The 13,089-nt window shown below is 41.8% G+C and overlaps 1 protein-coding gene across 2 annotated transcripts in view; it reads left to right on the forward strand.

Annotated features, from left to right (window-relative positions):
• Positions 1-5,757: 5,757 nt before the first annotated feature.
• Positions 5,758-13,089, forward strand: part of LOC118414111 (lactase-phlorizin hydrolase-like) — a 30,133-nt gene continuing 22,801 nt past the window's right edge. The window contains exons 1-10 of one of the 2 annotated variants that reach the window (XM_035817893.1): positions 5,758-5,868; positions 7,043-7,224; positions 7,381-7,590; positions 7,698-7,958; positions 8,275-8,444; positions 8,674-8,821; positions 10,797-10,948; positions 11,624-11,757; positions 12,122-12,266; positions 12,572-12,722. In XM_035817893.1, coding sequence (XP_035673786.1) covers positions 5,781-5,868; positions 7,043-7,224; positions 7,381-7,590; positions 7,698-7,958; positions 8,275-8,444; positions 8,674-8,821; positions 10,797-10,948; positions 11,624-11,757; positions 12,122-12,266; positions 12,572-12,722 — 1,641 coding nt within the window. In that variant the 5' untranslated portion in view covers positions 5,758-5,780. The remainder of the gene's footprint in view (positions 5,869-7,042; positions 7,225-7,380; positions 7,591-7,697; positions 7,959-8,274; positions 8,445-8,673; positions 8,822-10,796; positions 10,949-11,623; positions 11,758-12,121; positions 12,267-12,571; positions 12,723-13,089) is intronic. The other variant, XM_035817892.1, reaches the window with a different exon arrangement.

Here is a 13,089-nt window from a genome sequence, read left to right on the forward strand (position 1 = left end):
ACTGATACATTTTTTAGAACTCAGCTAAAAGTCTAGGATTCATCCTTGACAGAGGTACTGATACATTTTTTTAGAACTCAGCTAAAGGTCTAGGATTCATCCTTGACAGAGGTACTGATACATTTTTTTAGAACTCAGCTAAAGGTCTAGGATTCATCCTTGACAGAGGTCTAACCCTCAACGACCAGGTTACCTCGATGGTGACCAAGGGCTCACGCAGACTTTACTTCCTACGTCTCCTAACCAAACAAGGCATGTCGGTGTCCGACCTTGTACAGGTGTATACGGCCCTGGTCAGGCCCGTACTTGAGTATGGCCATGTTCTCTTTGTTGGCTGCACCAAACAACAAGAACAGTTAATCGAGAAAGTGCAAAGGAGAGCACTAAAGATCATCTCTCTGGGTGGCAGGAGAAGTGTTCCGTACTTGCCTACACTCAAGGAGAGACGTGAACTCGCTGACATTAAGCTACTCAAGCAAATGATGAATCCGGATCACCCGCTACATGACATGGTCCCTCCGGTCAGGTCAGAGGTCACTGGGAGGTCACGTCGAAGCTCATGTAGTATCTCGGTCCCAAAAGCAAGGACCTCCAGACTGTGCAACTCATTCCTACACTATACAATCAGACTGTACAACAAATCAATGACTGGTGCCTAAGTGTTTTTATTTGTCTATGTACTGTGTATGTCATGCGTACTGTACATGTTGTCTAGTCGTTGTAAGAATTTACTCTGAGTTATATTGTAAGATCAACGGCATTCAGCTTCTGCTAAGAATTAATCTCTGTAAAGTTGATTTTAATGAATATAGAAGTTCAAGAAGTTTAAAAAAAACCTCACTGTGTTCCTAGTTACACTGCCCACCTGCGTTTTGATCTAGTGCTGTGTAAATTGGTAGGTTGCAATTTTCAGTACTGTCATTAGACGGCGCCCCTGGACAACGTGTGAAAAACATGATGCCTGTTCACTTAAAACAGTCACTCAAACTCAAAAGATTATCAACCTATTGCATCATCCACTAACACTACAGTCTCCCGAAAATGTTATGTTTCAGTTTATGGTCCTTGTTCTGAAAAAAATAAGGTTGGTAGGTATGGATTCTCTTTTTCTTCTTCTTTTTTTAGATCAAGGAGCTTTCATCTTGAAAAAAACTCCGATCCTTGTAATAGATCTCGACCGAAGTGATCCGACAAATACTGATTAGCACTGTACAATTGAAATGCACCAGGCACTGGTATTTGCAATATCATATTGTAATTACACAGATATACATATGTACAAGCACAAATATATTGATAAACTTTCAAAGCATTGTGAGTGCGAAATACATGACGTTTGTTTTGAATTTCGTGACCAAGCTTGTATGCCCTTTGCCAGCGGCCAACCAAAATAAAAAGCTAGGGTCGGCAGGTTTTTGCTCTACTCAAACACAGGGCCTCCGGCTATATTGCCTATCCGAGATCACCTTGCCACCTTTGTAACGTTACATACTGACTACAGCTTCTCTAAATCCCAATAACGCTTGGGAGAGTGAACAACCCTTCCCACCAAACCACTTTGCCACTATGTTTGAATATGACGAGATGATCTCCGACAGTAGCTATAGTTCTTGTTACTTTAGCCTTACTCTAGCCTTGTTACTTTAGTTCGCCCCCGAAGGTCGCTACCTGATACTACCTGTACCTTCATGTAGCGGCTAGTGCAACAGCTCAGGACATACAGGCATCGCGACAGACGCCTCGGGTCACAAGTCATTTAGGTGACAGAGTAACACTAACACAAAGAACAGCAACGTCAAATTGTCTTCTGTTCTTTTGGTAACGACCAAGACTGAAAAGTATTTACATGATGTAAACCGAGAGTTTGTGTCAATATGTTGATCCCATGAGACATGCCGTAACAACGACAGACCACCACGTCACACGGGTGGTATCTCACTGCATTTGGGGCACCAGTGCGGCACCGCGGGGTTCGAAAATTACTCAACGAATTTCAGAGATAACGGACGACTTTTCTGAAGTTTTGTGTATCTTGTTGTCTTCTATGTCATACGTTTACGTATTACGCAATATATAAATCTTTTAAAAAATCGGCGAAAATAACAACAGTGCAGCAGTGAACGAACCCCGCAGTGCTGCACCGGACCCAAAGTGCAGCGAGATACCACCTTTACTACTGGGTGATCACCTTGCCTGAGAAGTACGCACAGGTAAGGTGGAAGGCATTTGGAGTACGACAGAAGAGTCCTACTTGGAGCAATATTTTCAACTCCTTCAGGACATAAAAGTGAGGTAAGCAGCGTTTGATATATACTCTTACAACCGTGGTCGTCCAAATGTTGAAATGTTGGTAGAATTTTTGATCATAAACGGAATAGCATCATTGTCGTTGTTGTCGACCTAGTGGCACATAGTTGCTTCCCAGATAAAATTTCCTTGTTGCATCTGTAGCAGGGTATATTTCTACAGTCAGAGGTCGCTAGCACTTCCCCTTTAATTGCTTGAGGCACCACGTTGAACACTGGACCCACATTTTACGTCCCTTCCGAAAAACAGGTGCAGCCCCAACCGAGATCCTTCCCAAAATTTGAGTCTCCCAGTTACCAATTAATTGGAACCAGAATCTCATCTGAAATCTCAAATGCACTCTGATCTAGGTTGGTTGCTAGTGAGAAACAGATTGAGTGGGGGAACTCTTAAGTTACTTGTCAAGATTGTGAACACATGTGAGTCACAGGAAATATACAAATCTCTTGTGCCAGTTAATGCATGTCATAGTCGCTCTACTAGGCAGTCATTGCATGGTTATATATTACCGAATGCAAGAACCAACAGCGGGAGGAGATTTAATTACAGATTAGTTAAACTGAGGAATCTGCCACCAAGAGATTTCAAGATTGTCTCTAATAGACGATTGTTTAAGACACCCCCCCCCCCAACACACAACCAACCCACCCCCCCACACACACATACACACACACATACTGTACACACCCGTTACAATTGTAATAAAAAACACCAGCGTGGTGTCATGGACTATAGCATTTTGTCATTCGAAATGATAAATCAATATATCATTAGTAACATTACACAGACGCTAAACTTTTTATTCACATTCAAATCAAAACTTGACATTGAGTTGGGATCAGGCAGCATCTATGTTACACAGCATTGACCCCCAGCACTCACCACCCTCGTATGTGTTATCACCTGTTGTAAAAATGGGCATTAATATGTAACCTTGGGATACTGATAAAATGATATTTTGGCTGTAGTTAGTTCGTGAGCCGTTGGTCTCCAGCAGCTGTAGGCGCTCAGGCATCAGGCACAGAAACTACAAACAAAATTAACGATATTTGCTTTACTGAACGTACTTGTATGTTGATTTTGCAACTGAAGCCATTCAAGGCTCCAAACCGTTCGACTGAACAAACTAAGACGGTTTGCCTTCGGTCGATGGCGTGTGGAATTGTAAAAGATGCAATTTGTCAGAGTATGTTCTCCTGTTCCGCTCTGTCTTCTTCCGTTTACTCACTGGCAACCAATTAAGCTCTACAAAATCCAACACTAAACGTTTGGAAACGAGGCTGCAGGTGGTCATTGCAAATAGACATCATTATCCCTTTACCGATCATATGAAACACAGTGCTCTTATAAAATCAAGGAACATTGTGATCGAGGAAAATTTCGACACTTGTTTCTTACGTTTTTTTATGACGCCTCGGGGTCTAGCCTAATAGTATAGTGTGCGTCCGTTTGTCAGGAATTCGAAAAAGTGTGGCAATAAAAATTATTACCATGGCGACGTTAAAAATCATAACAATCCGTCGACCCCTTCTTGAGTTACTCCCTTTTAAAGTCTGACACCAAACCTGTCCTGCAGTTCCAAAACAAGCCGCTAGTGGGGAGGGGGGGGGGGGAGTTGGCTATACCACTAACTCACGGCATCAAGAGCTGTCTACCACTTAAAATGCATAGCCGCAGCATGTCCAGAACTCGAGATATCAAACCAGGAAGTTCCGCTGCAGTAACGTAACAGGCCGCTAGGGGGCCCAAAATCTAATCGTTTCCAGGTCTCGACAAGGCCTACCCACATTTATATATTTATTTATTCATTTTTATTTTTATTTGTTTATTTATTTTTATTTATTAAATTTTTTATTTATCCATTTATTTATTTTTATTTATTTCTATTTATTTATTTTTATTGATTGGTCTTCATTTGTTTATCTATTTATTTATTTTCATATCTTTATTTTTATCTATCTATTTCTATTATTTTTTATTTATTTTATTTATTTTTATTTATTTATTTATCTATTTGTTTGTTTGTTTTTATTCATTCATTTCTTATTTATTTACTTATTTTTTCTTTATTTATTTTTCTTTCTTTCTTTATTTATCTTTATTTATTTATTTATTTATGTCGGGTATCAATACAATCCATCCAGGCGTTCTCAAGTTATGGTGGTCTTCTACAAACACACACACCTACAAACGCTACAAAAAATATAACGTTCTTGGCGAAGGTAACTATCACATCGCTATCTCACAAACCCCCACATGTTATACATCATTTAAGCACAAACAATGCTTGTTTCACACATCGGTTTGTATTCCGTGTACACACGGAAAGCTTACCCGTGGAGGTAATGGTTCAGTCCCACATGATGCAACTACGCACGCGCGGAATCTACATTCCTGACATTCCTGTGGAGTTTTTAGAATTCTTTGCAAACGGTCGCACACTATACTATTAGGCTCGCCCATCAGGCGTCGCCAAAAACTGTACAGGCATGTCAGGAATTTATTTTCCGCGCATAAAGATAACTCAAGAACGGCTGGGTGGATTCGTTTCATACTTGGTGTGTTGGTAGGTTGTGACTAAAGCGTGGAATGATTCGATTTCGGGCCCCCTAGCGGCTTCCCTTGGCACTGCAGCACAACTTCTGGGTTTGCTATCTAGTGTTCTAAACAAGCTATGGGCACGACTTTTGGGTGTTGGATAGTTCTTGTGCTCAGGAAGAAGTGACACAAGTTTGGGCCCCCTAGCGGCTAATTTTGGATATCAGGGGAATTTTTGTCAAAAACTTCCGAAGAGGATAACTCAAGAAGGGAAAAAAAGATTTTCATGATTTTTGGTATGTAGGTCCCTTAGACAATTTTGTACAATATGTAATACTAATTATGCAAAATAGGGTGCATTTGCATAATTTATTAGAATATTCTATTATATCATTTTTTTTTCAATGTATCTCTTGTCCCGGACATGATATGATCTTGACATTTGGTTGGTAGATAGTGTCAAGCTTCAACCCCCTAACATTTAATTTTGGAACTACAGGGGCATTTTTGTCAAGACATTCCCAAAGAAGGAACAAGGACTGGTAATTGTAACGGCAACACTCAGCTGGTGTGTTACGCCAAAGGGCGGCTATACCGGCTATATAGATAGAGATAGAGATAGAGAACACTTATGCTACGGTCACATTCGAACCGGAGCCTTTGCAAAAATATTTAACTATGAATATATACTAATGACCCCTTTACGTTCTTTGTGTTTTGTTGTCTTTTATATCATACTTTTCGTTCCCGAAATCTGCCCGACCTGGTCCCGGTTCGGAAATGGGACCGAAGCATTAGGCGTTAATTTCGGTTCATCAGATATAGGTTGTTGCTTTGTCAATTCCAATTCCCTTTGGCGTAACACACCAGCTGAGTGTTGCCGTTACAATCACCAGTCCTTGTTCTTTGTTCAGCTTTACCATTCCTAAGAGAAGATGACGGCGTTCTACTGGACAATTTTCCTGTTGGCGGCGCTGTGTCGTAAAACTGGAGGACAGTTTCTGGACCTGAAGAATATAACTGGTATGACAAACCATGACTGGAAAACCTGTTTGGTTGGGGCAATGCTTACAGTCATGGCTACTATGTTGCTCTAAACACGTTTTACCCACTTCCTGGTGAAAACAACGGCGGTGATGCTTATGTTGTTTTTCTATGGCCAGTCTTCTACTCGACAAACATTTAGACAGTCAAGACCAATATTTGAAGTGTTTTGTGAAGCTTTATTTCTTATGTGTGTGACAGTTGTGTGGCTGTTTTGTACTGGTTGTATATTTAGGGACACGAGCCACCAATACCTAGTAACAGGTGACCACAGTGATTCGGCGCTACCAACATTGTTGTGAAAATTCTGTCTTCAAAAAGAAAGAAAGTGAATACGTGTACATATTTTTTTAACGGAAAAAACAGCTGTTTGTTTGGACTTGGTTAATTTACCTTTCTAATCATCATAGTCAGTGGCATCAAACACGACGTACTTATGCATAATAAGATCAGCAAAAAATCCGGGCATCTTAGGACAGGGGGTATCTTAGGGCGGCCGCCGTTATTTAAAGGTTACAAAACTAATTTCAAGATCGCTAAGAAATCTCGTCTTGTTATGTGTCCTTTGCCATCTTATGAGCAATTTGCCTTCTCGGTTTGCTTGGCGATCCTCATTTATTCCGAAAATATGTACGATAAAAAAGTGTCTATGCGTATAAGGAATGTATTGGCAGAGTCTGCATGGGTTTAGTGAGTGTCATATTGTTTTACAAAACACACATCGGGCAATTCATCCTAAGGTGAATTCCACAAAATTCACCTGTTTATGTATTCATTGACAATTAGCTATTGGAAAACACCCCCCCCCCCTTCTGGAGTGGAATGTCCCTTTAAGAACTGTGTCGCTCAAAACTTTGTCTTACACACTTGATTTATTGTATGCCAGTCTAAGCCATGAGACGCTAGTTCACATTTATCTGAAGGGTAACGTATATCCGTTATAGAACTAGTATTTAAAATCAGGGTAACTAGGGCTATAAGTCGATGGTCAGTGGCTTCAAACTTATAATACTTTTGGAAATATTGAAATTTGAAACCACTGTCCATAGACAATTCAACAGACATATATTCCCTATTGGAGATAGGTGAAACAACGTTAATCATGTGTTCCCTAGTACGGGTAGATGATTCACAACCTGTGAATTTTCCTCAGCCCGTGATGCTTTCCTGTCCGGGACTCTGCCCGACGGCTTCCTCTGGGGAACGGCCACTGCTGCCTTCCAGATCGAAGGAGGGTGGGACTCGGGAGAGAAGGGACCGTCCATTTGGGACTGGTATTCTCACCTGCCACAAAACGTGCCATGGGGAGATGTGGCAACTGACAGTTATCACAAGGTGAGTCCTTCAGAACCAGCAACAGGTTTTCATTGATTATGACACGGATCATCATGACTATTATGTGTGTGTTGGGGAGGGGGGGGGGGGGGGCATAGTATCAAAATACATCCCAGTTAACTGTGTCACGTGCTTGTCCAACACACGTTTTCACAGTACAAAGAGGACGTTCAGATGCACGTGAACACGAGCCTCAACTCCTACCGGTTCTCCATCTCGTGGCCGCGCCTATTCCCAGACGGTACCAACACCACCATCAACCAATATGGCGTGGACTACTACAACAACCTCATCAACGAGCTGCAGAACAACGGCATAGAACCGCTGGTGACTTTGTATCATTGGGACCTCCCACAAAAACTCAAGGTACAAGCGTTATCTCAAATATTTTGACGTCACGTGACTTTTACTGCACGTGTTATAATCATTTTAGTCTGGCTAAAGGAATCAACTTAGAAATTGCGACACTACAGGAACGCTATGGCGGATGGGTGAACGACACCCTGGTAGAGATGTTCGAGAACTACGCCAGGTTCTGCTTTACCACATTTGGTGACCGCGTCAAATATTGGACAACATTCAACGAGCCCTGGTCCTTCGTTGCCGCCCTCGGTGACTTCAACAATGACCCCGACTACACCATGAAATACAAAATGGCACACAACGTGATCAGAGCGCATGCACGAGCATGGCATACCTACGATGACGACTTCCGGTCTGCTCAGAATGGATCGGTAGGAATGATTCTATCTTTATCTAATAACAAGGAGATTGAAAAAAGTCATCCTTTTCAACCTCCTTGCTAATAACAGAATATACTTTTAGTGATGTGAGACGTCAAAGAAAATATTAGATATTTTCTCTGACCGATTTGATAGGTTACTTCAGCTTGTGGATAGGACCAATGAGGTTATCTGTAACCAGTAGAGACTGTACCAGTACTTTGCTTCTTTAGAACCTGTTAATATTTTCATGGTAACAACGCGCGATGGTTATGAAAATGATTTTTTTTATTACGATGGTACATGGTATCGGTTTGTGTGTGTGTAGGTCGGTATAGTGATCAGCTCCATATGGGGGGAGCCGGCAGACCTGCACAACCCGGCTGACCGCCAGGCGGCGACCAACTACATGGAGTTCTTCTTCGGCTGGTTCGCCAACCCTATCATCGGGAACGGCGATTACCCGGATGTGATGAAGCGGATGGTGCGAGAGAGCAGGTACGGACAGCATGCAGGGTGCCTACTATACAATACTTCCTTCTGATAGGAAATTCATCATCGGTATTAACGGTGAAAAACAACAACAAAACAAAACAAAACAAAAACTGCAGTCCATATTGTAAGAACATCCCGCACGCCCATATGATGGTTGTTGATATTATTGTGTACGCTCGTATCTATACACAATGACATTGGAGACCATTTGATTCTGACATGTATTTTGCAGACTGAAACAGAACCAGACGGTCTCTCCTCTTCCCGAGTTTACAGAGGAGGAGAAGATGTACAACAAAGGGACTACGGACTTCTTAGGGATCAACACGTACACGGCCAGGATCATATCCGCCACCAATGAGACACAGACATGTCATCCGGTAGGGGAGGATTGGAACAAGTATTCTCCTACTTTAGTGATAGGTTATCCCTGAGAAGATTCACAGTAAACGTTTTTACTTAGCACATGTTACAGATGTACAAACAAACAAGCAAACAAACTAGGCATTGCTGTACTCGACTGATAACATTGCTTCTATTTCAATTATTATCCTCGACACTAAAGGTGGGGTCACACATGCGTATATATTCAAGTCCGTTTGAGGTGCTTATGAAGCTCTTAGTCTCTACCAGGCTCCACATGTCGCGGGAAAAATAGTGCAAATTGGACAAATATAGATACATAACATGCCAGATGAGTTAGCTGGCCGAGAAGTATGGTTAGCGACCCAGCTAACTCGTCTAACATGTTACCTGTTTACGTTTGTACAATTTATATTATTTTTCCAGCGACCTTTGGGGCCTGGTGGAGGCAAATACTTCCATGCGCGCCTCACACGGACTTAAATATATACGCAGGTGTGACCCCACCTTAACAAAGCTGGTGGACCGCGAAAGGCGAATGGCCACCTGTTGATTTTTACAACACAATTTGCCCACATAAATCCTCACGATTAAGTTTGTTATGAAATGAACCATATCGTCTAACGTATCAGCACATTTTGTCAAATTAGACCAAGAATCCATTTCGACCAAGAACCCACTTGACTGTACCTTTGGAGTATGAAATGAGGGTCTGCATGGGGGGTCCTGACAACGCTTTACGCTAAATTCGGGACGGTCGACAACGCTTTACGTTAAATTCACGAAGGCCGGCAACGTTTTACGCTAAATTCAGAAAGGCTGACAACGGTTTACGCTAAATTCTGGAAGGCTGGCAACACTCGACAGAGGCGGGGACGTGCTCCGCAAGAAAGATGAAAACTGAAACACTATTCCCTGCATTTTGAAGGGAAATTTTCGCTGGCAGACAAAGCTAACTTAAAGTTAAATGGCACATCTAATTAAAGATTCCCAAGGGTTCAGCGTAAGCTTTTGAGGATGACGCCAGCCAACTTATTTTGCCATGTCGAGCGCCGAAGGAAAGTCCGGGAAAATTTTGAAATCCTGCCCCCCTGAAACGCCAGTGTTTTTGGCTATTATAGAAAACTAAGTGAAATTACATTTCTATCAGTAAAAAATGTGTTTGAGGTTGACACGTCACATCCCTCAGCCATGATACATATTTTACGAAGTCGATGACCGAAGGTGAATAGAGTGGCAAAGGAGATCCGGCGAAATTTTGAATTCTTGACCCTCTATAAAACGATATTTCGTGCATTTTGATGGGCAAATTTCTATTAGCAAAACAGGTCTTTGAGGTTGACACATCCCCAACATATTTTCAGAATTTCGAGTGCCAAAGGCGCGAGGCGGCACAAGGAGGACCATGGAAATTTTGAAATCTTGACCCTCTAAAATGATATTTCCTGCATTCTGATGGGCAAATTTTGCTGGCAGACTAAGCTTACTTCAATGACATTTCTATTTGCAAAAAAAAAAGGTTTTTGAGGGTATATACCATATTTTACCATGTCGATGACCGAAGGTGAAAAGAGTCGTAAGTGAGGTCCGGCGAAATTTTGAAATCTTGATCCACTTAAACGCAATTTCCTGTGTTTTGAAGGACTAAATTTACTGGTAGACTACGTTTCGACTTACGAAATTTGGGAGGCCAGGATACGATTTACGGGTAATTTTTAGGCTAAATTACGCTTTACGTGAAATTTTTAGGCTAGATTACGCCGTACGTGAAATACACTGGCTACGCTTTACGGTAAATTTTCCATCCTCACTACGAATTACGTGAAATAAAATAGCTTACCCTACGAAATACGGGAATTGGAAAGGCCTGTCTACGCCTTACGGAAAAGAGCATGCAGACCCTCTGAAATTTGTAGAGACAAAGCTACATGAACTTGTGTACTTGGTCGATATGTGAGACGGATACAAACATTTTTTCCTGCGCCCGCACAGGATAACCACAACTTTGCCTCTGCCTGTGGGTTCATGCCGGACCTGATGGGAGTGAAGGAGACAGTCGGACCCGGATGGTTCTACATGGGCAGTAATATCTTCTGGTTCGCACCTTGGAACATCCGGGGTATCCTGCACTTCGTGCGGGAACGGTATGGTTGGTTCCTTCGTACAAGCTGACCACTCAACTGAGAATTACTTCTGGAATTTGGAATAGAATGAGGAAATGAAAGTGAGATAGAAAGAGAAATAGAAAAGATTAAAAACATATCATGTGAATGAACGCTAACAGTCAAAATCAGAACCATGCTACGTTGATATAGGTTAGACATCTAGGTAATAAGATGCACCAAAAAGTAGTTACTCAAGCAACTGGATATGGTTTTGGCTGAACGGTCAGACGTTTCGGATAGAATCCACTATCCTTCGTCAGTGACACTGAAGTGATCTGGAAGAAACAGATCTTTTATACTCTAACTATGAATGAAGACAATTTCAGATGTCCAATAGGAAATGTTGTTGGACAATTCAGATAGAAGACAATTTGCATTCCAAAGAAAACAAAGGTAAGGGGGGTAGTGCTATGACCCAAGTGCCGGAAAGTTCCATACGTAGCCCCCCTTTTCTGTTGAGGGTGGGATTAGGACTGACGAAGGATAGTGGATTCTATCCGAAACGTCTGACCGTTTCCAAAACCATATCCAGTTGCTTGAGTAACTATTTTTTGGTGCATAACCATGCTATTTTGCAACAGCTAACCCTTTTAGATATAACTTTTACAGTCCTTCCAGGCCGCACGATAATACATTAAAACCGATGTGTTACAGGTACAGATACACAAAGCCGTTCTACCTATCGGAGGTGGGGATAGGCGAAACGTACAAGTACCACAGCCCGCCGAACTTGAACGACACCTGGCGGATGTGCTTCTACATGACATACGCAAACGAAGCACTGAAGGGTGAGTTCACAAGTACAACTGTGACAACAGATCCCATAGCTAATATGGAGGATATTTGGGGAAACAGAATGAGGAAGACGGTACTAGTATTCAAAGATTTTACCGCAAGAGCAATCCTGTTCCCTCTCTGGTTTTCGATTGACATTTTCAGTTCAAGGGTCGCGCCAGTCCTACCTTACAAATAACTGGTACCGGTAATAACCCTGAACGTAGAATTACACTGCACAATACTCCTACATATCATAAAGTTGGTTTTATTTATCAGTTCTTATACTTTACTTTTAAATATACGAAGTAAGACCTTGCCTCATCTCATCTTCCATTCACTGATATTCCCTCCAACATTTCGTTTTGTTATTTGTAGCGGTCAAGCTGGACGGGGTTGACCTGAGAGGGTTCTACGCCTGGACACTGATGGATAACGTGGAGTGGGGCAGCGGACCGGACCTGGCTTTTGGACTCTACCATACCAACTTCACCCACCCATCGCGCAAGCGTACTCCCAAAAGGCAAAGAAAATATTTCCAACTTGGTTTCCATTGCTTGCTACCATACGTTTTTAAACTGACTACTGCACCGACCATGTTCACACTCACGATGCAAATAAAGATAAAACTTTCGTTTCATTCCTTTTTCTTCTTCTGATAGCCCGTGGTTATTTTCGATTACCTATCAGTATCTGAAAGTACGTGTCTTGAAAAGGCATTAACATAGATTCTAACAATTGCAATTCCTCTCTCTTTCTCCGTTACCTTTAGGATAGTCTAGAATAAAAGACTTTGTGCTAATTTTCTATTATATTTTGTATGTGCAGGTCCCAGGGCCTGTACGGCTCCATCGCTCGAGAGAACGGGTTCCCTGACAATGCAATCCATGTGCGGATGACTCGGGAGTGGTGGCAGTGGTGTCACATGGACGAGGCGTACGCACCGACCCGGCACGGCTATGTGGAGCCAACCAACAAGGTGAGGCCGTCACAGGTACCAGACTAAAAGATATAAGATAACATATAAAACAACGACTGAAATATCAGAAAACATCATAAGAAAAACAGAGACTAAGATGTCAGAAAAACAGAGACTAATATAACTTCTATTCCATAAGTTTACATAATGATTTCAACTTATGTTATGTGCATTTTTCGTTCACTTTAATTATGTATAATTATTATTTCTGCGACTTAGTTCTGGGGGAGGCCAAAGAAAAGCCACATAGGCTTCTGCCCACCCCCAGCATGTACTTCATTTCTGTATTTACATTTGTTTTTAAGCCATGTTGTTATGTGCGAATAAAGAAAGAAAGAAAGAAAGAAAGAAAGAAAGAAAGAAAGAA

Source organism: Branchiostoma floridae, chromosome 4, assembly GCF_000003815.2.
Source record: "Branchiostoma floridae strain S238N-H82 chromosome 4, Bfl_VNyyK, whole genome shotgun sequence".
Classification (NCBI taxonomy): Eukaryota; Metazoa; Chordata; class Leptocardii; order Amphioxiformes; family Branchiostomatidae; genus Branchiostoma; species Branchiostoma floridae.